General features: G+C 56.1%; 2 protein-coding genes across 4 annotated transcripts; one reads left to right on the top strand and one right to left on the bottom strand.

Moving 5' to 3' along the window:
• The first annotated feature begins 370 nt into the window (after window positions 1–370).
• Window positions 371–15,835, top strand: LOC113270622 (cyclin-dependent kinase 11B). Its single transcript, XM_057305350.1, is given in 25 exon segments — window positions 371–485; window positions 993–1,116; window positions 1,918–2,033; window positions 3,284–3,411; window positions 4,483–4,621; window positions 9,909–10,045; window positions 10,535–10,657; window positions 10,983–11,078; window positions 11,157–11,315; window positions 11,605–11,670; window positions 12,236–12,411; window positions 12,814–12,904; window positions 13,831–13,872; window positions 13,875–13,951; window positions 14,155–14,266; window positions 14,560–14,630; window positions 14,632–14,667; window positions 14,669–14,683; window positions 14,764–14,799; window positions 14,801–14,872; window positions 14,947–15,063; window positions 15,144–15,292; window positions 15,371–15,527; window positions 15,529–15,561; window positions 15,660–15,835. Coding segments are annotated over 24 exon segments (2,352 nt in total). The 5' UTR covers window positions 371–485; window positions 993–1,005; the 3' UTR covers window positions 15,753–15,835.
• A 96-nt stretch (window positions 15,836–15,931) lies between these two features.
• MMP23B (matrix metallopeptidase 23B) lies at window positions 15,932–19,568 on the bottom strand. Of its 3 annotated transcripts, none has more exons than XM_026520071.4 (8): window positions 19,197–19,567; window positions 18,724–18,863; window positions 18,502–18,641; window positions 18,270–18,437; window positions 17,729–17,893; window positions 17,549–17,659; window positions 17,327–17,453; window positions 15,932–17,246 (listed from the first exon to the last, which is right to left on the bottom strand). In XM_026520071.4, the coding sequence occupies exons 1-8, from the start codon at window positions 19,353–19,355 to the stop codon at window positions 17,072–17,074; spliced, it is 1,185 nt and encodes a 394-aa protein (XP_026375856.1). In that variant the 5' UTR covers window positions 19,356–19,567; the 3' UTR covers window positions 15,932–17,071. The 3 variants fall into 3 exon arrangements, with proteins under 3 accessions (XP_026375856.1, XP_026375857.1, XP_044247388.1); XM_026520072.4 differs by having other exon boundaries at window positions 18,724–18,794; XM_044391453.3 differs by having other exon boundaries at window positions 17,028–17,246; window positions 18,270–18,368; window positions 19,197–19,568.
• Window positions 19,569–20,981: the final 1,413 nt, after the last annotated feature.

Raw genomic sequence — 20,981 nt, 5'->3', positions numbered from 1 at the left:
CTCCCCCAGTTTTCAGCAGGAAGGGAGGAAAAAGTGAAGGTTTTCCTGTCCCCAAGAACTCGGGAAAATCAGTCTCCATTCCACTCGCCCTCTTTATGCCCAAATTCCTCACATTCTGCATTTTCCACTTCCAATGCCATTCATGTGGACGCCTGTCTGTCTTCCGTTCTCTTCCCTGTCTCTGTGGCCCTTTGAAACCACGAAGGTCGGCAGGGAAGGGAGCCGGGGAGCGAGGGTAAGCGCCCGCCCCGTCCAGGAACGCGGCGGGAGGGGGAGCGGCCGCGGGAATCCCAGGCCGGAAGTAACGTAATGGCCGCGCGCCGGATCCGCTCGGTCCCGAGCCGGCGGCGGGCTCCGCCCTCGTGTGTCATCAGCCCGCGCCGACGCAGGAAGTGGCGACGCTATTGGCGCGCGCCGGGAGCTGTTTCTCCTCAGGCTCCGGAACCGGTGGCGGCGGCGGCGGCAGCAGCAGCAGCAGTGCAGGGGTGAGTGGCGGAGGGTCGGAACGAGCGGCGGGCGCTGCCGGCTTCCTGATCTTTCGCGTCCGGGCGTCGCTTCCCGCCTCGTCGCTCCGCGCGGAGCCGGGAGTTGAGGCGGCGTCGGGCCCGAGCCCCGGCTTGCGGCGGCTGAGCCCAGGGGGTGAGGGTCCCGGCGCCGCGGCCGTGTCGTGTGCCCCACCCCGGCTCCCGGACCCTGTGATGGGGGCGGCGACCCTCCTGACGGCAAACGCCGTGCTGGGGAGGACCGGGGAGCGAGCTGCGAGCTCTGCACGGACGATCTCATGTAGCTCCCAGCGGGGCTGTTCTTAGCTTTGGCAGAAAGGTAACCGGCGGCGAGGGAACTCGCCCGGGACCGTGCGCGAATGACAGGAATGGCAGGGGGTTGAGCGCGGGCATCGCTCCCCTGCACGGGGTTTTGTTTGGAAGCAGCGCGCGAGCCGGAGCCGGAGCTGCTGTGTCCTGACGGAGCTTCGATCCTCTTCCTCTTTGCAGCGTTTTAACTCCAATGGGTGATGAAAAGGACTCTTGGAAAGTGAAAACTTTAGATGAAATTCTTCAGGAAAAGAAACGACGGAAGGAACAAGAGGAGAAAGCAGAGATAAAACGCTTAAAAAATGTAAGCCATGTTTTTTAAGTAAGTGGTTTTCTTAAAGGAGATTTAATTTCTTTGCCCTCGTTTTTCCATTAGAACAACGCTTCTTCGGTGAAGTTCTTTTGTACTTCCAAATGTCGCAGGTGAGCCCAAAATCTATTCTAAAAATTAACAAAAACATTCAAATACTCAGTTTACGTTGAGGACAAGTTGATAACACACTACAGCTGTGTATAGATGGCAGGATCTACGCGGAGGATGAAGGACTTTGAGCCTAAATTCATTAGTGCAGTTGGACTAATTTTTTCGTGTGGGTATTTTTGTGTTGGTGACACCGTCCCTCTGTTTAGTATAGTAGGAAGTCGCACTGAGGTTAATATTAATGTTTTATCTTTTCCTTTTTTGGTTTGCATAATAACATATTCAGAGAAACTTTTGGTGATTTTGAAAGGGATACTGGCAAAAGTACCTCTTACGATAATATTAGTCGCTGACCCTTCTTAACTATTTGTGAAATATCACGAAGTATCTGGCATAAAATATACTTCAAGGCTCAGTTTCGGCTTATATAAACAACTAACATACTTGGCATAGAGTCTAATATTCCTTGTCCTATATGCTGGTTTTAAATTCTTCATCTCAGGTTCTGAGTTTACAGAGAATTTTAATTTTAGCATCATGTGATTTGAGTGAAAGTTTTTTTATTTCGTAACATTGGCCCATTCAAAGCATATGTGAAACTTTGTTTTTGGATCTTGGCAAGGTTTAATTATCATTAAAAAGACACTTACCTGTGAGGAAAATGACTTTCTCCTTGCTTCTTAGTCTGATGACCGGGATTCCAAGCGGGATTCCCTTGAGGAGGGGGAGCTGAGGGACCACCGCATGGAGATTACAATACGGAATTCACCATACAGAAGAGAGGACTCCATGGAAGACAGGTGGGGGCGAGGTGTACAGTGAGGGCGAGCGTCTAGGCTGCACATGTGCTTCACTGTGAAGGCCGGCTGGGTCCCACCGCATAGCTGGGGTCCTGTCTGGCCTTTCTCCACGTTACTTTGAAAACGTTTGTAGTCATGACTTTAGGTTTACCTCACAGTTGAGATGGACTCTGTGTGTTATCACTTGCCACCTCACCCCTCTTATGAAAATTGAATGAGTGTATATCCCTTTCCTTGCAATGATCCTTCAGTTAAGTCCGCACCTTTCACAAACTTCATTCGTTCATTTTACTTATTTTTAAGGATTTTTATTTATTTTTTTGAGACAGAGCGCACACACATGCAAGAGCAGGGGGAGGGGCAGAGGGATAGAGAGAAGCAGACTCTCCGCTGAGCAGGGAGCTCGACGCGGGTCTCAGTCCCAGGATCCTAAGATTATGACCTGAGCTGCAGGCAGATGCTTAACCAGCTGAGCCACCCAGGCGCCCCACACAAACAACATCTAAGTAATTGTGCTGTGTGCTTTTGATGGTTAGTAAAATCATAGCCTAAAATTGTGCACAAGTGAACCACACTAGAGTACTGAAGGGTATTGGGCAAGGCCGGTAAGCAGAAATGGTCCTACCCAGGCCTGTGTGTTCTAACATTTTTCCCTGCACCACTTGATTCCTTCTCATAGTCATCATCAGCACTCAGTTATCCAGTATCAAATAATTAAAGCCAACCTAACCAGAAACTAAGGCACAGAGACATAGATCAAGAAGTCTCCGGGGGTTTCATTCATACATGCAGCTGAAGCTGTTGTTGAGGGACCTTTAGGGTCATTAAGTTTTATTAAAATTGTGGTACCTTTTCTTTTTTTAACAGCTTTATTGATGTATAAATGACAAACTGCATATATATATATATATATATATATATATATATATGAATCGTGCAGTTTGACATATTTGTACCTACTTAGCAATTATGATCAGGGTAATGAACATGTCCTTCGCCCCCTAAAGTTTCCAAGAGAGGCATTGTACCACATAGATGTTGATTTTTCACTTATACGTTTGATCTGAGTCTGTATTGGATAAGCAGTTTTGGCTTAAGTTTCATAGTTAACAATGTTTAAAATGATGGTTCACGTTGAACTTTTTTGTGTTCTGAACCCTGCATTTTTCTGGGTTGGAGAAGCTCCACAGTGCCCTGATGCTCCTTGCATTACTCTCTCTAGCATGATGTGATGCTGTTGTGTATTTCAGAGGAGAGGAAGATGATTCTTTGGCTATCAAACCACCGCAGCAAATGTCTCGGAAAGAAAAGGCTCATCACAGGAAAGATGAAAAGAGGAAAGAGAAACGTAGGCATCGCAGCCATTCAGCAGAAGGGGGTACAGAAGCTTTATTTAATTTAATTTAATTTATTTTTTGGATTCATGTTCGGGTGTGGTCTGTTTCCTATGTCATGACCTGCTACCTTCTCCAGAGCACAATTGAAAGAGAAAAGAAAGTAAAATTTTAGCTGAAAGCATAAACTTATTGTAGATCATTCTGAATAGCGGTTTCATTTCCCTTCTGGTGTTATTTTCCCCTTGTTACATTGTTGTGGGTTAGTTTTTCTAAAGGTAATATTGTCTTAGTAAATATTAGGGGATTTATATGCAATTTTTATAGCAATTCAGTGTTGAATTTGAATTAACTGAAGGGGAAAAAAAGATGCTTGATGAAGTCCAAATGGGTTTGATCTTCTGCCACTATTGAGAGGTTCTTAGGGGTGTTGGGAAACGTGGCCTGGCGCCTGGGTTTAAATCTCATTGTTGTAAATGCAGTTGAGAAACATGGTTCTGTCACAGGAGACGGAAACCCACCAGCAGGAGCTGCACTGTGCCCTGTGTTCTTTATGGATGATGGCGGTGGTGGTGTTTTTTAATTATGAAACCAGTGTACAGCTGACCCTTGAACAACACAGGCTGGAACTCCATGGTCTGCTTTCACAAGGGTGTTTTCTGGTAAATGCAGGACAGGGCCGTAAACACACTTTCACTTCCTTCTAATTCTTCTAACGGTAGTTTCTTTTCTGTAGCTTACGTGGTTGAAAGAGTACAGTAGGGAACACATGACACAACAGATAATCACTAGGCTATGTTGTCAGTAAAACTTCTGATGAACAGTAGGCTGTTAGTTGAGTGTTCAGGATTCATAATTATCCTTGGATTTCCAGCTGCGCCGGGGTGCCAGTGCCCCTGCCCTGTGTTGTTCAGGGGTCAGCTATAGTTCAGTCATAGTTTAATACAGAAAGTTGAAAGACAGGATGAAGTTACAGTTGTATTCAGTGGTAACCACATTATTCTTCTCTGATATGGAGGATTTAGGTCATTAATTATTTATTCTCTTCTTCACTGGGTATCTGCAAATTAAGTTTTGGGAGTTGGGCCCCTTTGCTTGACACTCTTTCTCCTTAGGGAAGCACGCTAGAGCGAAGGAAAAAGAGCGAGAGCACGAGCGGCGGAAACGACACCGAGAGGAGCAGGATAAGGCTCGCAGAGAGTGGGAGAGGCAGAAGAGGAGGGAGATGGCCCGGGAACACTCCAGAAGGGAGAGGTGAGTGAGCACAGTTTGCTAAAGATCCTGAAAGGAGTGGAGCGCTCCTGGGGCCAGCAGCCCGTCAGAGTGGCAGAAGAGACCATCTTTTTTTTTTTTTAAGAATTTATTTATTTGACAGAGAGAGACGCAGCGAGAGAGGAAGCACAAGCAGGGGAAGTGGGAGAGGGAGAAGCAGGCTTCCCGCTGAGCAGGGAGCCCGATGTGGGGCTCGATCCCAGGACCCTGAGATCATTACCTGAGCCAAACGCAGAAGCTTAATGACTGAGCCACCCGGGAGCCCCCAGAAGAGACCATCTTAACACATAGTAACCCAACAGCATAACACAGATGTGATGCAGAAGTGGTTTGTGGGCCCAGAGTCAGTAAATATGCAGTGGTGTTAACCAAGAGATTTGTCCAGAAGGGATTGAGTTTTCACTGCATCTTGAAGACAAAAATGGGTGTGAATCTTCCTGAGAAAAGATAATGAAGAGAGTGGAAGTCTGTGTGTCAGTTTCTCCAGGTGGAGGCTTCTGGGGGAGGTACTCAGGAGCCAGGCCATGCCAGCAGTTCTTGAGACCCCGCATAAGAGTGTAATGTGGACCTGAAGGAAGGGGCATTACTGGCAGGAGCTGGGTCTGAGATAGGAATTCAGACACACGGAATGAAATTTTGGGGACAAACACCTAACAGTGGAGAGGGAAAAAAGGGAGGGAGAAGTGATCTTCCTAGGCCTTTCAGCTGATGACAGGTAAAGGGGAGGAGGGACTGTAAATACCTCTGAGTTCGGTGCATCAGGATGGGGCATGCCTCATGACAGGAAGGGGAGTACTGTGTTCGAGTCCTAGTAAGCCTCCTTCGGAGATAGCCCAGTGCACGTATAGACGTTCTGACAGAATCTGCACCCAAGAGAAGTCTAGTTTAGGGTGATTACTGGGCAAGTAATGCATGCTCTGTACCACGCTCTGTTCTTGGTGGCCTAAGCCAGGAAAACTAAGGAAATACATTGCTTAGGGTTCTTTAATAGACTGTAGACTGCAGAAATAGACTGTAGTTCTTTCAAATAAAACAAAAGGAAATCCTAAAGCCTGGGAGCTGAGACACCAGGCTCTTAGACATTTGTCTCCAAGTACACCTCTGTGGGCTTAGATTCCCAGGAGAAAGCATCTGTTAAGCTCCAGATCCGTTCACATGGGCCAGGTGTGGACAGTAGGGCCACCTCTGTATATTGAGGTCATTTCCAAAGAAAGCTTGGTGGCTGGCCTGCTACAAGGGAGGGAGAAGTAGGAGGGTAGATGTTGCCAACATTCCCAGCAGCCAAGGCCGAAGGGCTGACTGAAGAAGGTGTGACAAGAGCCTGTGTTCTCTCGTGAAGATGGTGTGGGAGGATCTGAGTCTTCAGGTAAAGGTCTGAGATCACGAGGCAAGCAGAGCTTTGTGTCCAGGTTCACTGCTGGCATGTGCAACACCCACGTTTGCCAGGCCCTGTGTTGACTCTGTTTAGGGTGGGCTGGCAGCTGTGCACACACAGTGGTGGCTCCGAGGAAGCCAAGCTTGAAAATAAAAACGTATGGGGAAAAAAATCAGTAGTGGCTGCACTCTAGACGGGAGACAGAGTTCACAGATTTAGCATGGCATGTCACCAAACAGCAGGAACGGAGAGGAAAAAGTGAATCCAAAGTTGCTACATATGTTATCTGAAATGTCCAATTTTCTTTTTTCTTCTTCTTCTTCCTTTTTTTTAAGATTTTGTTGAGGGGGCGCCTGGGTCGATTAGTCAGTTAAGCGTCTGCCTTCAGCTCAGGTCATGATCCCAGGGTCCTGGGATCAAGGTCTGTGTCAGACTCCTTGGTCAGTGGGGAGACTGCTTCTCCCTCTCTCTCTGCCTGCTGCTCCCCCTGCTTGTGCTCTCTCTCTCTGTCAAATAAATTAAAAAAAAAAAAAAAGATTTTGTTAGAGTGCCCCTGAAGTATGTCCAATTTTCAACAAAAAGTTTTGAGACATAAATAGGAAAGGATTAAGGAAGAAAAACATCAGTAGAAAGCAAGTGTTCCACATTAGTAAGGAATTTGAAACGGAGCAACAGAAATTATGCTTTCTGAAGAGTGGAGAGAATTGACAAAAGATGAACAGAGTCTGAACAATCTATGGGACAGCATGCGTTGTTCCCACATCCATGTAATGGGCAGCCCCAGGAGAGAAGAGGGAAGCAGCACAAAGATTTTTTTAAAAAATGTCTGAAAATTTCCCAGATTTGATGAAAAACATTTATCTACACATCCAAGAAGCTCAGTACCCCACATAAGGATAAAGTCACATCACAGTAAAACTGGTGAAAGCCAAAGGGAAAATCTTGAAAGGCAGCAGGAGAAAAAAATCTACGCAGAAGGGGGGGCTTCAGTGTGATTGGCGGCTGACTTCTCAGAATCAGCGGGGGCAGAAGGTGGTGGAATGGCATGGTCCCACTGCCGAAAGAAACCTGGCAACCAGGAATTCTGTATCCAGCAAAACTGTTCTCTGAAAGTGAGGGCTCAGGAATAAGGGTGAACTGGTGGGATTCATTTTTAGCAAGACCCGCCCTAAATACTCAGGGAAGACCTTCATGTTGCCTGGAAATGACAGCAGAAGGCATCCAATTCGGGAAGAAAAGATGAGCACTGGATATAGTAAAGGCTCAGGTTAACATAACAGAATCCGTAAATGTTTCTTCGCACATCTTCTCTTAATTTCTATAAGAGACACACAATTGCGTAAAACAGTGATTGTTAAAATGTACGTCGTGACGTAGCGTGTGTAGGCTGCACAAAGAAGGGAGGGCGGGAGCTCTGTCAGAGCAGAGCCGCACTCACTGGAATGAAGTAAGTAGTAATCTGGTAAGGTCCATGCTGCCCGCGCTAGAGCAGCCCTAAGAAAATAACTGACAGAGTAATACGAACAGAGGAATTAACGTGCTGTTCTAAAAATCTGTATTTAAAACCAAAAATGGAGAAACAGGACCCAAAAAGACAGAAGACACAAAATTTAAAACAACAGCAACAAGAAGTAAATTCAGCCAAATACATAATTACGTGAAACATGGAGTGGTTTCTATACCCCAGAGGAGAGGTTCTTTGATAGCAAAGCAAGATCTAGTATGTTGTCTGTAAGGAGAACCTCTTAGTCCGGGACAAAAATAGGTCAAAAGTAAACGTATGGACAAAGACGTCCCACACCCATAGCAGCTGCTGAGCACAAGTGGCTCCGGCGAGACATCAGAGTTACCTGACAGAAGTCAGACCGGCACCGACGGGGCTTCCCACAGACAGAAGGGTCCACACAGCAGAAGTGGCGCTGGCGAATGTGTACGTGCCTGACAGCTAAAAGGGAAACAGGCAGCTCATCGACGCTAGTTGGGAATCTCCGTACCACGTTGTCGTCGTTGACAGAACAACTAGAGACAAGGATATAAAACATCTGGAAAATAGCCCGCCCCGGCTCAGTCTCACTGACCTGGCATAAAGCGTCCACCACGGCTGCAGGGTACACACTCCAGCGGTCCTTTTCCGAATAACCTGTGGTCCAAAGAAGAAATTAAAAGGAAAGGGGTGCCTGGGTAGCTCAGTCAGTTAAGCGTCTGACTTGATCTCGACTTGGATCTTGATCTCAGGGTCATGAGTTCAAGCCCTGCGTTGGGCGCCTCACTGAACATGGAGCCTCCTGGAAAAAAAGGAAAGAAAAGAAAACATGTTGAACTGAATGGAAACAAGCAGTGTGCCCAAAGTCAGTGGTGCAGAAAAGGCTGTGCGTGGAGTGAGATGTTTTGGTTTTTAAGCACTGATAACAGAGAAGGAAGTTGTCAGGTCAGCATCCGAGCTTCTACCCCCAGAAAGCAGAAGAGCAAAGCCAACGCAACCCAAAGCAAGCAGAAGGGATATCCATGGAATCCCAAGCAGACAAGCAGGTTCGTGGGGCAGGCAAGGAGCGGGCCGCAGGTGGGTACGAGCGGCTCGTCAGGCTGGGCATGTTTTAAAACGGGCTCGGGTGATGGTTGCGGTTTCATACATTTATGAAAAATGGAATTCTGTGGTTCTTCATGTTACGTTATAGCTTTTATCTCACAACAGTGTGGACTCAGGCGCTTACAGAGTAGTTCCCAGAACCCCAGCCTTCCACAGTGGTAACATGATGTCTTTGATGGCCCCAAAGCTGGTTCAGTACCTGTGACTGGACCACGGGCCTTGTTCCGTTTTCGCCATTGTTTATGTCCATTTCTGTTTGTGTATACTGGTACTCCCTTTTTTTTTTTTAATGTATTACCTCTTTTATATTTGGACATAACTCTTTAGGACATGAAAATTCACTGCAACTGGCCAGTTTTCACTGTGTGGCTGCTTTGTGGTACAGTCAGCCACGCACACTGCAGTACTCGGATGACTCTGGCCGCCTTCGTAAAGCAGCTTTCCCCACTGCCCTTCACGTCCCACACTCATGCCCGCTGACTTGCACACCAGACTGGGCTGGGCTGGGGAATCACCTCCGGGTCTGTCTGCCACAGAATCTAGTGAGGAGGGTCGGATGGGGCCCCAAGCCTAAGTCTAGATGCTCTTCCCCTTCTCCCCCAGGTGGACTCTTCCACCCCCTCTTGTAGCCCCTGAGAACTTAGTGATAAAGGTGGATTTAAACTGTGCTGTCATCCATACCTAGCAGGTCTGCTGAACACGCATCTGGAAGCAGCGGGCTCATTCCTCACTGGCAGTTATCTGATTGTGCCAGCGTTTTGCTTTATTCTTGTTTTGTTTTTGTTTTTAAGATTTTATTTATTTGATGGGCGCCTGGGTAGCTAGTCAGTGAAGCCTCTGCCTTCATCTCAAGTCATGATCCCCAGGTCCTGGGATCAAGTCCCACATTGGGCTCCCTGCTCAGCAGGAAGTCTGCTTCTCTCTCTCTGTCAAGTAAATGAAAATGTTTTTTAAAAAAAAAAGATTTTATTTGAGAGAGAGAACGCACAAATGGGGCAAGGAGATGCAGAGAGAGGGAGACGAGACTCTGTGCTGAACACAGAGCCCGACGCAGGGCTCAGTCTCACGACCCTGAGGTCATGATCTGAGCTGAAGTCAAGAGTCGGACGCTTAAGTGACTGAGCCACCCAGGCACCCCTTGCTTTATTGTGGCTGTCAGGGTGTGTGTACGTACATCTTCTGCTTTTAAAAAGCCCTTTATGGTTTGAATAACCTAAGTGGGCGATTTTTAAATTTGAACAAAAAGCACTTGGGGTAAAAAAGAAAACTTTGTGTTTGTGGGGAGAGTTGACCTGTGCTTGTTGCAGGGACCGCCTTGAGCAGCTGGAGAGGAAGCGGGAGAGAGAACGAAAGATGCGTGAGCAGCAGAAGGAGCAGCGGGAACAGAAGGAGCGGGAGCGGCGGGCCGAGGAGCGGCGCAAGGAGCGCGAGGCCCGGAGGGAAGGTGCGTGTGGGTACACCCCGCAGTTGGGGTGCTGCTCCCATGGGTGAGCTCAGGGCTGCACACTGAGGGATGAGGTGCTCTGGACGGTGGCCGAGCAAAGTGGGGACAGGATGTGGGGCTCAGGAGTTGAGCCTGACTGCGTAATTCCTCGCCGAGGAAGGCTGCGGTCACTTCAGGTGTGAGGTGAGGGTGTGCAGCTGGGGCCTTCCCAGGCCTGGTGCTGGACAGCTATGTCTGCTGCCCACATGGTCAGGCACAGGCTCAAAGAGGTGGGTCATGGCCCCTTCCTTTCTGATCAATGGAGGAGAGTCTGGAAGGTCCACATGGGTCCTCAGGGACAGCTCGCGGCCTCCAGGCCTCTTGTCGCCAGAGCTACTAGCACGTGTTGTGTGTCCCCACCAGCAAGCGTACGGGTGAGACCTGACCGAGATGGGGCCTTGCTGGAGAGGGCAGTGCCAGCTCTGCCTCCCCCTGTGTTTTGTGCCCCAGTTTCTGCACATCACCGAACGATGAGAGAAGACTATGGCGACAAAGTGAAGGCAAGCCACTGGAGTCGCAGCCCGCTACGGCCTCCCCGAGAGAGGTTTGAGCTGACTGACGGCCGGAAGCCAGGTGAGGGCATACGGTGCCTCCCTGGGGGCCAGCATGGCGTGGCTCTCCGCTGACAAATACGTTAGCACAAGAACTTGCTTTTTTTGTGCAATGAGAGGATAGGCTAGCGTACTCCCGTATCACGTGGTGGGATCGTCCTTTGGGTGAAGCATGTTTGTATTTGTCGGTGGAGATGTTTGTTACGGGTCTTTGAGAGTGGTCTTTCAGCTCTGTGGGGGACCCGTGTGTCACACAGACCACACTTAGTCTCTTCGTGAAAGATGCCATCGGGTCTCGTTTGTTGTAAAACACTTCCCAATTCACCTTTGATGGTTTGTTTCGTAAGTAAAAGAAGAGAAAATGGAAGAGAGAGACCTGCTGTCCGACCTACAAGACGTCAGTGACAGTGAAAGGAAAACCAGCTCGGCCGAGTCCTCATCAGGTAACCGCTGGCTCCGCCGCCGCGAGGGGAGGGCCCACCAGTCCGTACTGTGCACTTCCGGCTGTTTTCTTCCCGAAGCGGAATCAGGGTCGGGTTCGGAGGAAGAAGAGGAGGAGGAGGAGGAAGAGGAGGAGGAGGAGGAGGGGAGCAGCAGTGAAGAATCAGAGGAGGAGGAGGAAGAGGAGGAGGAAGAGGAGACAGGGAGCAACTCCGAGGACGCGTCTGGACAGTCAGCTGGTGAGGAGGGCACAGGGTTCCAATGGTTTTGTTTGGTGTTTAGGAACTGCAGAGAAATCACTTGAACTCTGAATTTAAAAAGATTTCCAAATGGAAAATGCCTTGGTATCTGGGACTCACATGAGACCCCAAAATTGATGACTTACAGTGGTTCTTGCTTTCCGTTCGCTAAAGCAGACCCTTGTTTGTGCTCGCGGAGTGTCAGACGAGCCCCAGAAAGAAGCAGAGCCCAGCCCCACGCGGGGCCGTAGCCCTGCAGGTCTGAGCAAACGCCCACTCTGTCTTGCAGAGGAAGTGAGCGAGGACGAGATGAGTGAGGATGGGGAGCGGGAGAGTGAGAACCACGTCCTGGTCGGTGAGCGGCACCCCCGCTGGGCGGTCCTTCCCTCGGCTGCCCCTCAGCACGTGACCCTTGCTAAGCCCGCAGATCACCGTCCTGTGTGCGCAGCCCGCCCCCGGGGCTCAGGCAGCCGGCTCCCTGAGAGACCCAGTTGTGACTGTGGAGGGCCAGCACCCCTGACGGGGGCAGCGCTAACTGAATGTCGTCCTGAACGTCCCCATGGTTTAGACACGGCAGGGGGTGCCCCCCGCCCCGACCTCTTAGCTCCGTTCCAGCCGCAGGGCCGGCACTTTGCCGTAGCCAGCAGCCGGGCCGTGCCCTCAGGGCCTGACAGGCGTTCCGGGTGAGCTGCCTTTGAGCCCCGGCTCTAGTCAGCAGCTCACAGTGTTCCCGGCTGAGCTGGCGAACCCCAAGACCCCAGTGCCCTCTGTCCGGGGTGGTGGGATGTGCCGCTGTGTGCAGCATCTGGGGTCGCTCCTGTGCGACTCTGACGCGCACTCGGTGTCCCCCCGCCTCAGAGCACGCGAGGGGCGATGACCTAGCTTATTTCTGGTTCCACAGTTGGGTTTAATGTTTGAAGTTCCAGAGTCCCGATTTGACCGAGACTCCGGAGACAGTGAGGAAGGGGAGGAAGAAGCTGGCGAGGGCACTCCGCAGAGCAGCGCCCTGACCGAAGGCGACTTTGTGCCCGACTCTCCCGCCTTGTCACCCATTGAACTCAAACAGGAGCTTCCCAAGTACCTCCCTGCCCTGCAGGTCAGGCGTCCCCCCACTGAGGGACTGGCTCGGTCTTGCTGACAGTGGACAAGGCTGGGGGTGGAGAGTACCCCCGGGGCCCCTGGTGTGGGCGTCTGCTGCCAGGGTCACCCATGCCATGAGGGAAGGTGCCGGGGCTTTGGTGGTGTGGTGCCGCGGGCGCTGTTGTCCTTGGTGTTACCTTAGTGCAGGGCAGGCAGGCCAGGCCTGGCTCAAGGACGTGCCTGGGACCAGGTTTTGTCCACATCGGTTTTATTTCTTAACCCAGGAGCACATGCTCACTGAAGAAGGGGGGAGGGCTGCCGCCACCATACACATTCCGGGCAGGGACTGGAGCACCGGCTCCAGGCAGGCGTGAGCGCGGCCACGGCTGCTGCGTCCCCACGGCATGCTTCCTTCCAGGGTTGTCGGAGCGTGGAGGAGTTCCAGTGCCTGAACAGGATCGAAGAAGGCACTTACGGGGTGGTGTACAGAGCAAAAGACAAGAAAACAGGTGGGTGCAGTTTCGAGTGGTCCCCCAAGGGCGGGGAGGGCAGATGTGGGGCAGGAGCTAGGTGGCACGGAGAACCTGTCCTCGGGCGGAAAGGAATTTCTCCTGAGGAGCATTGTCCTCGGGTGCACCCACCGCACTTTCTCGGGCCTGGCGGGCGTGTTTGTCGTGCGCGGCCTTGCTGGCCCCGCGTGTGGGCTTGGGGAGGGAGGGAGGCCGGGCATCCTGCTCCGGCCACAGCCAGCTTGCAGGGACTGAGGTCCAAGCCTGGGCCATCCTGGCTCTTGGCACCGTCAGTGTCAAGGTCATTGAACACAGTTTCTGCTCTCCTGGGAGTCTTCCCTCCCCAGATATCCGGTCATGGCCTCGCCTTACCTGACAAACACCAGCTAATGACTCAGGGGCCCCTGAGCAGTTGACTCCTTGGTGTCTGTGGAGTCCAGAGGTCAGCCTGACGGTGAGGCTCTGCTGCTTGCTGTGACAGCAGATGCCTCGGCTCCAGAGGGCAGGGCTTTGAGTGCTAACACCTGAGCAGGTGTGGCAGCCGTGGACCGGAAGCTTCCCCAGCACCCACATCTGGGTCTTGGAAACTCAGGGAGGCCACCTGAAATCCTGAGACCCTGGTGAATGTTTCTCTGTTGGGATGTTGAGGTTTGCCGTGTCTCCTGGCACGTCACAGTAGGGGTAGGGAGAGGGATGGGAAAAGGCCTCCGTAGCTGTTTTGGACAAAAACTGGTCTGGAAATAGGCCGCCTGTTTCTGTCAGGCACCAGGTCTAGGCTTTTTTTCTTGGTGCTGACGTGATGCGGGACTCCCCAGTGAGAACGAGACTTCTCAGCACGCAACAGGAAGCGCTCCCCAAGTTCCAGCCAGTTGTGTGTTTGTGGAATGGAAGATGGTTTTCTCAGCCGGTCTTTGAATTGTTTTCAGATGAAATTGTGGCCTTGAAGCGGCTGAAGATGGAGAAGGAGAAAGAGGCTTTCCGATCACATCTCTCCGGGAGATCAACACCATCTTGAAGGCGCAGCACCCCAACATTGTCACGGTCAGGGTACGCCGCTCCGGCCTGCGCCCCGGGGCCCCTGTGGCTCACACTCCCCTGTGTTGTGGAGAAGTGGGGGCCCCTGCTGGTCATCACACCTCATAGGTCCCTGCCGTCTCTGCGTGTCTCTGCCGCGGGGGTCAGCGGTTGCAGAGGGGGTCCTGGGGTGAGCACGGCACCCCACAGACCTGCTTCTGTGTTTCAGGAAATAGTCCGTGGGCAGCAACATGGACAAGATCTACATCGTGATGAACTACGTGGAGCACGACCTCAAGAGCCTGATGGAGACCATGAAGCAGCCTTTCTTGCCAGTGGGGCCCACGGGCACGGGGCCTCCTGCAGCCCCGAGTTACTCCTACGGATGTGGCCCTCTGACTAGTGTGCCGCACGAGGAGCATCCCACCCTTGGGCTGCCCAGGCTGCGGGCGGTGTCCCTGACCTCGTAGCTCTGACCCCCATCCCACCGTGTGCGGGAGCGGCGTGCGCCCGAGGGCTTGTGTGCTGCGGGGGGCGGGGCGTGCTGAGCCGGGGGCGTTCCCAGGACGAACGCACCCCACGAAGCCTGGTCGCTGCTGAGACGGGCGCAGGACCTAGGACAGTGACCCGCTGCCCTCTAGGGGAGGTGAAGACGCTGATGATCCAGCTGCTGCGCGGTGTGAAGCACCTGCACGACAACTGGATCCTGCACCCGGGACCTCAAGACGTCCAACCTGCTGCTGAGCCACGGCGGGCATCCTCAAGGTGAGCCCCCGCGCCTCAGCCCACGGCGCGCCCAACCCCGGGCCTCGGGCCTGCCCACAGCCCGCCCGCCATCCTTGCAGGTCGGGGACTTCGGGCTGGCGAGGGAATACGGGTCCCCCTCTGAAGGCCTACACCCCAGTCGTGGTGACCCTGTGGTACCGTGCCCCGGAGCTGCTGCTTGGCGCCAAGGTGAGTGCTGGGGGCTGGGGGCCCGCCCGTGCTCGCTGCCCCACCAGCGCCCTGAGCGTGCCCTGGCCTCCCAGGAGTACTCCACGGCTGTGGACATGTGGTCGGTGGGCTGCATCTTTGGGGAGCTGCTGACCCAGAAGCCGCTGTTCCCTGGGAAGTCGGAGATCGATCAGATCAACAAAGTGTTTAAGGTGCGTCTGTGTCCCGCCTGGAGGGCGCCCGCCTGCCGGCTGTGGCCGTTCTGAGACCTTCTTGTCTCTCTCACCCTCAGGACCTGGGGACCCCCAGTGAGAAAATCTGGCCTGGCTACAACGACCTCCCCGCGGTCAAGAAGATGACCTTCACTGAATATCCCTATAACAATCTCCGCAAACGCTTTGGGGCCCTGCTCTCAGACCAGGGCTTCGACCTCATGAACAAGTGTGTGAACCTGTGGTCCCCCCCCCGTGCCCCCTCCCCGCCCCTGTGCTGGGTGCCAACTGCTCTTGTTCCCCCCAGGTTCCTGACCTACTTCCCTGGGCGGAGAGTCAGTGCAGAGGACGGCTCAAGCATGAGTATTTCCGAGAGACCCCCCCTCCCCATCGACCCCTCGATGTTTCCCACGTGGCCCGCCAAGAGTGAGCAGCAAAGGGTGAAGCGTGGCACGAGCCCACGGCCCCCCAGAGGGAGGCCTGGGCTACAGCCAGCTGGTGAGGGGCAGGGCTGGCAAAGGAGGGAAGGTGTTGTGGGGGCTCCCCGAGGCGGGGGCTGGCCCGACCAGGGCCCCACGGTGCCACTTGCTCCCCAGGGCGACGACGACCTGAAGGAGACGGGTTTCCACCTCACGACCACAAACCAGGGGGCCTCGGCTGCGGGCCCTGGCTTCAGCCTCAAGTTCTGAGGTTCAGCACGGAGCCCACAGCAGCCCCGCGGGGTCCGCCCAGCAAGACTCAGCCGGGACCAGGGCCGGTGCCGGAGGCAGCGTGGGGGTCCAGACCCGGGCCCTGCTCTGAGCGGACGCAGCTGCTGCAGGCGGCGCGGCCACGGATCTCCACCTCCAGTCTCAGACTGCCCGTCTCATTTGCTTTTCCACGTTTTATTTTTATTTTTATCTTGGCTTGTAAATTTGTAGAATTAAATCACATTTTCCTTGTGGAAGGGAGGCTGTATTTTTTCGGATGTGTCAGACTTGCCCTGCAAGGAGTGGGCGGGGCGTCCCCGGATGGCCGGTGCGGACAGCATGCCCGCAGCACACAGACCCGCGTGGTCCCCGCTGGCGGCTGCGCCACTAGGGTACTGGCTTTGACGTGGAATGGAGGGGGCGGAGGGCGGGGATTTTTCTACGTTCAGTCTTCAGGCTCTTGCTTTCCACCTTCCCTGCCCCGCAGGGCATCCGTGGCCCCAGAGCTCTTGGCGACAGTGGGTTTTGTACCAGGTTGTTAACACGTTTTAAGACGTAGTAAAATATTCTTGGAGGAAAGCTCTGGTATGTCTTTTCCACAGCTGGCCCCTGGCGGACTAGTCCTGCCCTTGTGCTGCCTGGAGGGGCCTCAGGCCCGCGTTCTCTGGGAGGAGAAGGGTGGCTTCTGACCCCATGTTGGCCGGGTTCTTCCTGGCCTGCCAGGTCTCCAGCTCCCTGTCTCACTGGACAGGGCTGGACAGGGCGTCGCTCTGGCAGGGGAGAGGGGGTGCTTGCCACCGCCTGGGGCACCACCTGCCCCACGCTGTCCCTTCTGCTGGCACCACCAGCCTCCCCCGACTCCTGTCTAGGCGCTCGCTCGCTCCTGGGCCTCCCTTGCCCCAACCCCCATCCCAGTCCCTTTGGAGGCCTTGCAGGGCACAGCGGCCTGCCCTTCTCAGCCTTCCCGCCTCAGCCATGCCCGAGCAAACCCAAGACGCACCCACGGCCCCGGGCTCCTCAGGCTCAGCCTGCTCTTGGGGGTGCTATTTACATTCGGGCCGTGGTTTACCCCATTTCTCCAGGACCAGCCAAGAAAAACCCTCCTGGGTCTTGGCCTCTGAGGACTGCATCCTCACCGCAAGGAACTGTGGGGAAATTGGGGTGTCCTGGCCCCAGGCCCCCCACATCAAGCTGAGCACAGGCTGAGCGCCCCCCCCCCCGCCCCCGCATGGCCCAAGGTCAGCTGCCCTCCCTCCCAAGAAAGGGCGCGCAGACTTGAGAGAGAAAGTGCTTTATCAGCGGCCTCAGCCCGCACGGCCTCAGCCCCGCACTCGGACTCGCCAGGAGTAGGTGCTGAGCACGCGCTGCCGCCGGCGCACCACGCACGTGTACGTGCCCTCGTTGATGGCGTTGGCGATGATGCTCAGATGCGCCTCGCCCAGCGCCAGGTAGCCGGGGTAGGAGAACTCCAGGGGCTCCTGGTCCTTGTACCAGCTGCGGGGAGGGGGGAGGGCTGGGCAGGGTCCCGAGCCCCCGCGGCCCCCCCCAGGGGCTCATGGGACAGGGCCACTCACTACACTTTGCCTTTCTTGTGGAGGATCTTCTGGCCACAGCGGAAGGTCACGTTCCGGCCCTCAGGCACCAGCCTGGTCTTGGTCCTGGGTGGTGGTGCGGTGGCGGCCACCGTGGGGAAGGGAAACTCTGCTCGGCCGTGGGAGGGGCCGGGGTCAGAGAGGGCCACGTCAGTGTCCCCGTCTCCCACCAGAGCCACACCCGGAGCGGGGACCCGGCCTCACCGTAGCAGAAGTCACAGCTGCTGGGGCACAGCCTCTTCATAAGCCTCCGGCGGGTGTCACAGAACCCTCTCCGAGCCCATGACGCGCACACGAACAGCCGGTCCAGGCAGCCTGCGGCAGGGGGACCCGGCCTTAGGGCTGCCGGCAGCCGCGCCAGCCCACCCAGCGTGCAGCACTCACCGTAGAGTCGGTGCAGCCCCCAGAGCTCGTCCTGCGACAGCGTCTTCCAGCCACGCAGAGTGGCGTTGAGGTGCATGAGCGCCCGGCCATGCTGCGAGTGCATCAGGCCCAGCGCGTGGCCAATCTCGTGGGCCGCCACGTGCACCAGGTCGGTGAGCCAAACTCCTGCGGGTCCCGCAGGTCAGCCCCTCAAACCCTGGCCCAGCCCTCCCCACTCTGCCCGCCAGCCTTGCTTGCCGTGGCCACATCTGCTGCAGTGCGGCCACGGAGCCTCCCTCGGCACAGCCACGGGAAGATAAGAATGTTCCAGGCCAGCAGAGGCAGTGAGCTCGGTCCCCAGGAATGTAGCTCCAACTCCGGCTCCAGCAGCAGGGGGTGGGGGCAGGGGGGGGGGTGTGCTCAGGGCTCCTGAACCCAGGCCTATGGCCTCCCAGCCTCCCCCTTCCTGCCTACTTGAACCTGAATCACAGCCACCATCCCCAGAGCCCTCCCACTGTGGCCACCGCAGGACAGAAGGCCCCGGAGGAGGCCAGGCCATCACCTTTCTTCCAGCTGTAGCGCGTGGGGCCCAGGATCCAGTATTCGCTGTCATCAAAGTGGATGCCCCCGTGCGGGGGGAAGAAGGCGTGAGCCAGCTCGCCTGTTGGGCCATCGAAGCAGTGGTGCAGTGCGGAGACCAGGCAATCCGTGTGGTTGACCGGGTAGAAGCCTGGGGGAGCACAGGGCTGAGAGGGGGCCGTGGGGCCAGGCGGGGGCGGGGGCACGGCGCCCACCTATGCGGAGGTCGCTGGGCTGCTCAGGGGCCACCTCTCGGAAGCTGAAGGGGGACACGTCGCTCCACATGCGGAAGGCGGTGGCCAGGCCCCGCCGGGTCTCACTGGGGCTCAGCAGGTTCCGTGGGAAAGAGAGGATCCTGGGATGGGGCTTAAAGTCAAGGGTGGCGGCCAGGCTGGGGCACGCTCCCCCGCCGCCACCACCCTGGGCCGCCGTCACACCTGTAGGTGAGGTTGAAGTGATCCCAGCGCAGCCTGGCCGGGGTCAGCGTGTAGCGGCGTCTGCGGGGCGCCTGGAGGGGCAGAGGACCGGGTCCTGGAGTGGCGAAGACACCCGCGGGGTAGGGTGCGGCGATGTCTCCCTTCAAGGAAAGCGAGTACTCGTGGGGATCATCCCCACGTCTGAAAACACTCGGAAAAAGAACTAAAGAAAACGGGGCGGGTGCGTGGTTCAGGGAGTGTTGAAATTCCCTCCTTTGGTCTTTCTGCGTTTTCAGGTTTTCTACCCCAGCCAGTGTGCTGCTTTTACGGCCAAGAAAAAAAAAAGGTTACTGACCACAGGCCAGGTTGGAGTGGGCGGAGCTGGAGGCCTGATGCGGGCTTCCCCCTCCCCCTTCCCCCCACCCCCACTGGTGACACGCAGGCTCTTGGACCCCCGACCGCCCACCCCTCTGCCCGTCCCCACCCGCTCTCACCTGCGCTGCGCTGGCCCCCAGCCGGGCCGCAGGGGCCCCAAGCCGGGCCAGCAGCAGGAGCACTGGCAGCAGGCACACGGCGCCCAGCACAGCTTCCAGCCGGCGAGCCTGGGCTCGGGCCCCCGACGCCGCCAAGGACATGCAGGCCCCGAGGCCCATGGCGCCTGCGGACTCGCTGTCGGGGCCTAGGGCCCAGTGGGGCTGCGCGGGGAGGCGCTATGAGCGGCTCGGGTTACAGGGGTGGGTGCAGGGGGAGGCGTGTGCCCCTGAAGGGAACCAGCTGGCCGGCCGTCCCTGCTGTCAGGACAGCCCTGCCGCCAGCCTGGGGTGCGGACCCGGGGCCTGTGGGTCGGTGGCAGCAGCCTGGGCAGGGCCTGCTGGGCGGGGTCACTTGGGGAGGGGGGGCGAGGAGGGCCCGGCAGCGAGGGAAGGGAGAGATGCCAAAGGCTCAATCTAAGAGAAGGGTAGTCAGTCAGGGTCCTGAGACCAGCTTTTTTCCTGGAAGGAATTCCTCCAGCCCCCTTACCACTGAATTTCTGGGAGCAGAGCCCCCGTGCTGGCCAACTCGGGACCTGTCCCCTGCCCGCGCAGCTGCCTGACCCGTCCCGAGAGAGGGGTGGGGATGAGGAGAGTGAGTACTGGGTGCTGGGGTGGGGGCGGGGCGAGAGGCAGGGGGACAGTGCCACAGAGGACGAGGCTCAGAGACCTCGTGGGGGCTAAGAAGGGAAGCGAATGAGGTGCGGGGGTTGTGGGAGCCAGGAACCCCTGGCTGGGGCCAAGGTCTGGAATGGGCCTGTGTGGGGAGGCAGGGGAGCAGTGTCCTGAGGCCGGAAGCCTCGACGGGAGGGCCTGCAGGCTGGAGAAGCTGAGCCAGGCCAGAGGTTGGCAAGGGCGCCCCAGGGCTGGGGGAACTGGGTTCCCAGACGCCTGCGGGGATTAGAGCGCACGGGGACTAGTGGGGGGAGGGAGCAGAGGAAGAGGCACGAGGCCAGACCAGGCCAGGGGGCTTGGCGCTCCGCGGTCTCCATCCAGGCCTTGCGCCCAGAGTGACAGCAGGACACCAGGCCAGCAGGGTCAGTGCCAAGTGGCTGGCCGACAGCCGGGAGGCTCCCGGGGAGCATTTCGGGTGGTTCTTGGAAAGCGCCCTGCCCGCCGCCGAGACCAGCTGAGAGCTGCGCCCCGCTCTGCATGGCTAAATATTTGCCCCAACGAACTGCTCCCTTCCCCGTGTCCGCCCTCTCCCCAGCGCCCTGTTCCCGCCCACCGCGCTCAACGGTCCTAAGACCCTACGGGGCCCCTGGCCCGAAAGAAACACCTCCCCCAACCCCTTGCTTAGCAGGGACCCCACGGGCCACCGCGAGAACAGGGCCAGAGCCGACTACAATGTCCGCCTGGGAGAAAGAGAAAGGGGCAGTGGGGGCGACGCAGCAGGGGGTCGGAGGAAGACCACCAGCTGGGCAGACACCCGGATTCTGGCGACCCGGCCCTTCTGGAGGACCCCACGCTCCCAGGCCCATCCTTCCATGGACCCAGGCCAGGACCGTGGGAGGCGGCCTGCGCCTCGGCCGGGAAGAGGACTCTGGCTCAGGAGATGGGGTCTGGAAGCGTCAGCGCTAGAAACAGCAGGACGCGCGGGGCACTGGCCAAAGCGCAGATTCTGGAGCCGGGGCAGGGCAGCGGCGGAAAAGGGGAGGGTCAGAACAGCCCGGGTGGGGGGCAGCGGCGCGGCGGGCCGGGGTGCGGACCCGCCCGGTCCCCGTCCCAGGCAGGCACCAGGCGGAAAAG

Source organism: Ursus arctos, unplaced genomic scaffold (genome assembly GCF_023065955.2).
Source record: "Ursus arctos isolate Adak ecotype North America unplaced genomic scaffold, UrsArc2.0 scaffold_32, whole genome shotgun sequence".
In the NCBI taxonomy this organism is placed as follows: Eukaryota; Metazoa; Chordata; class Mammalia; order Carnivora; family Ursidae; genus Ursus; species Ursus arctos.
Note: the sequence above shows the minus strand (reverse complement) of the source record. Positions and strands in the feature narration are given on the sequence as shown.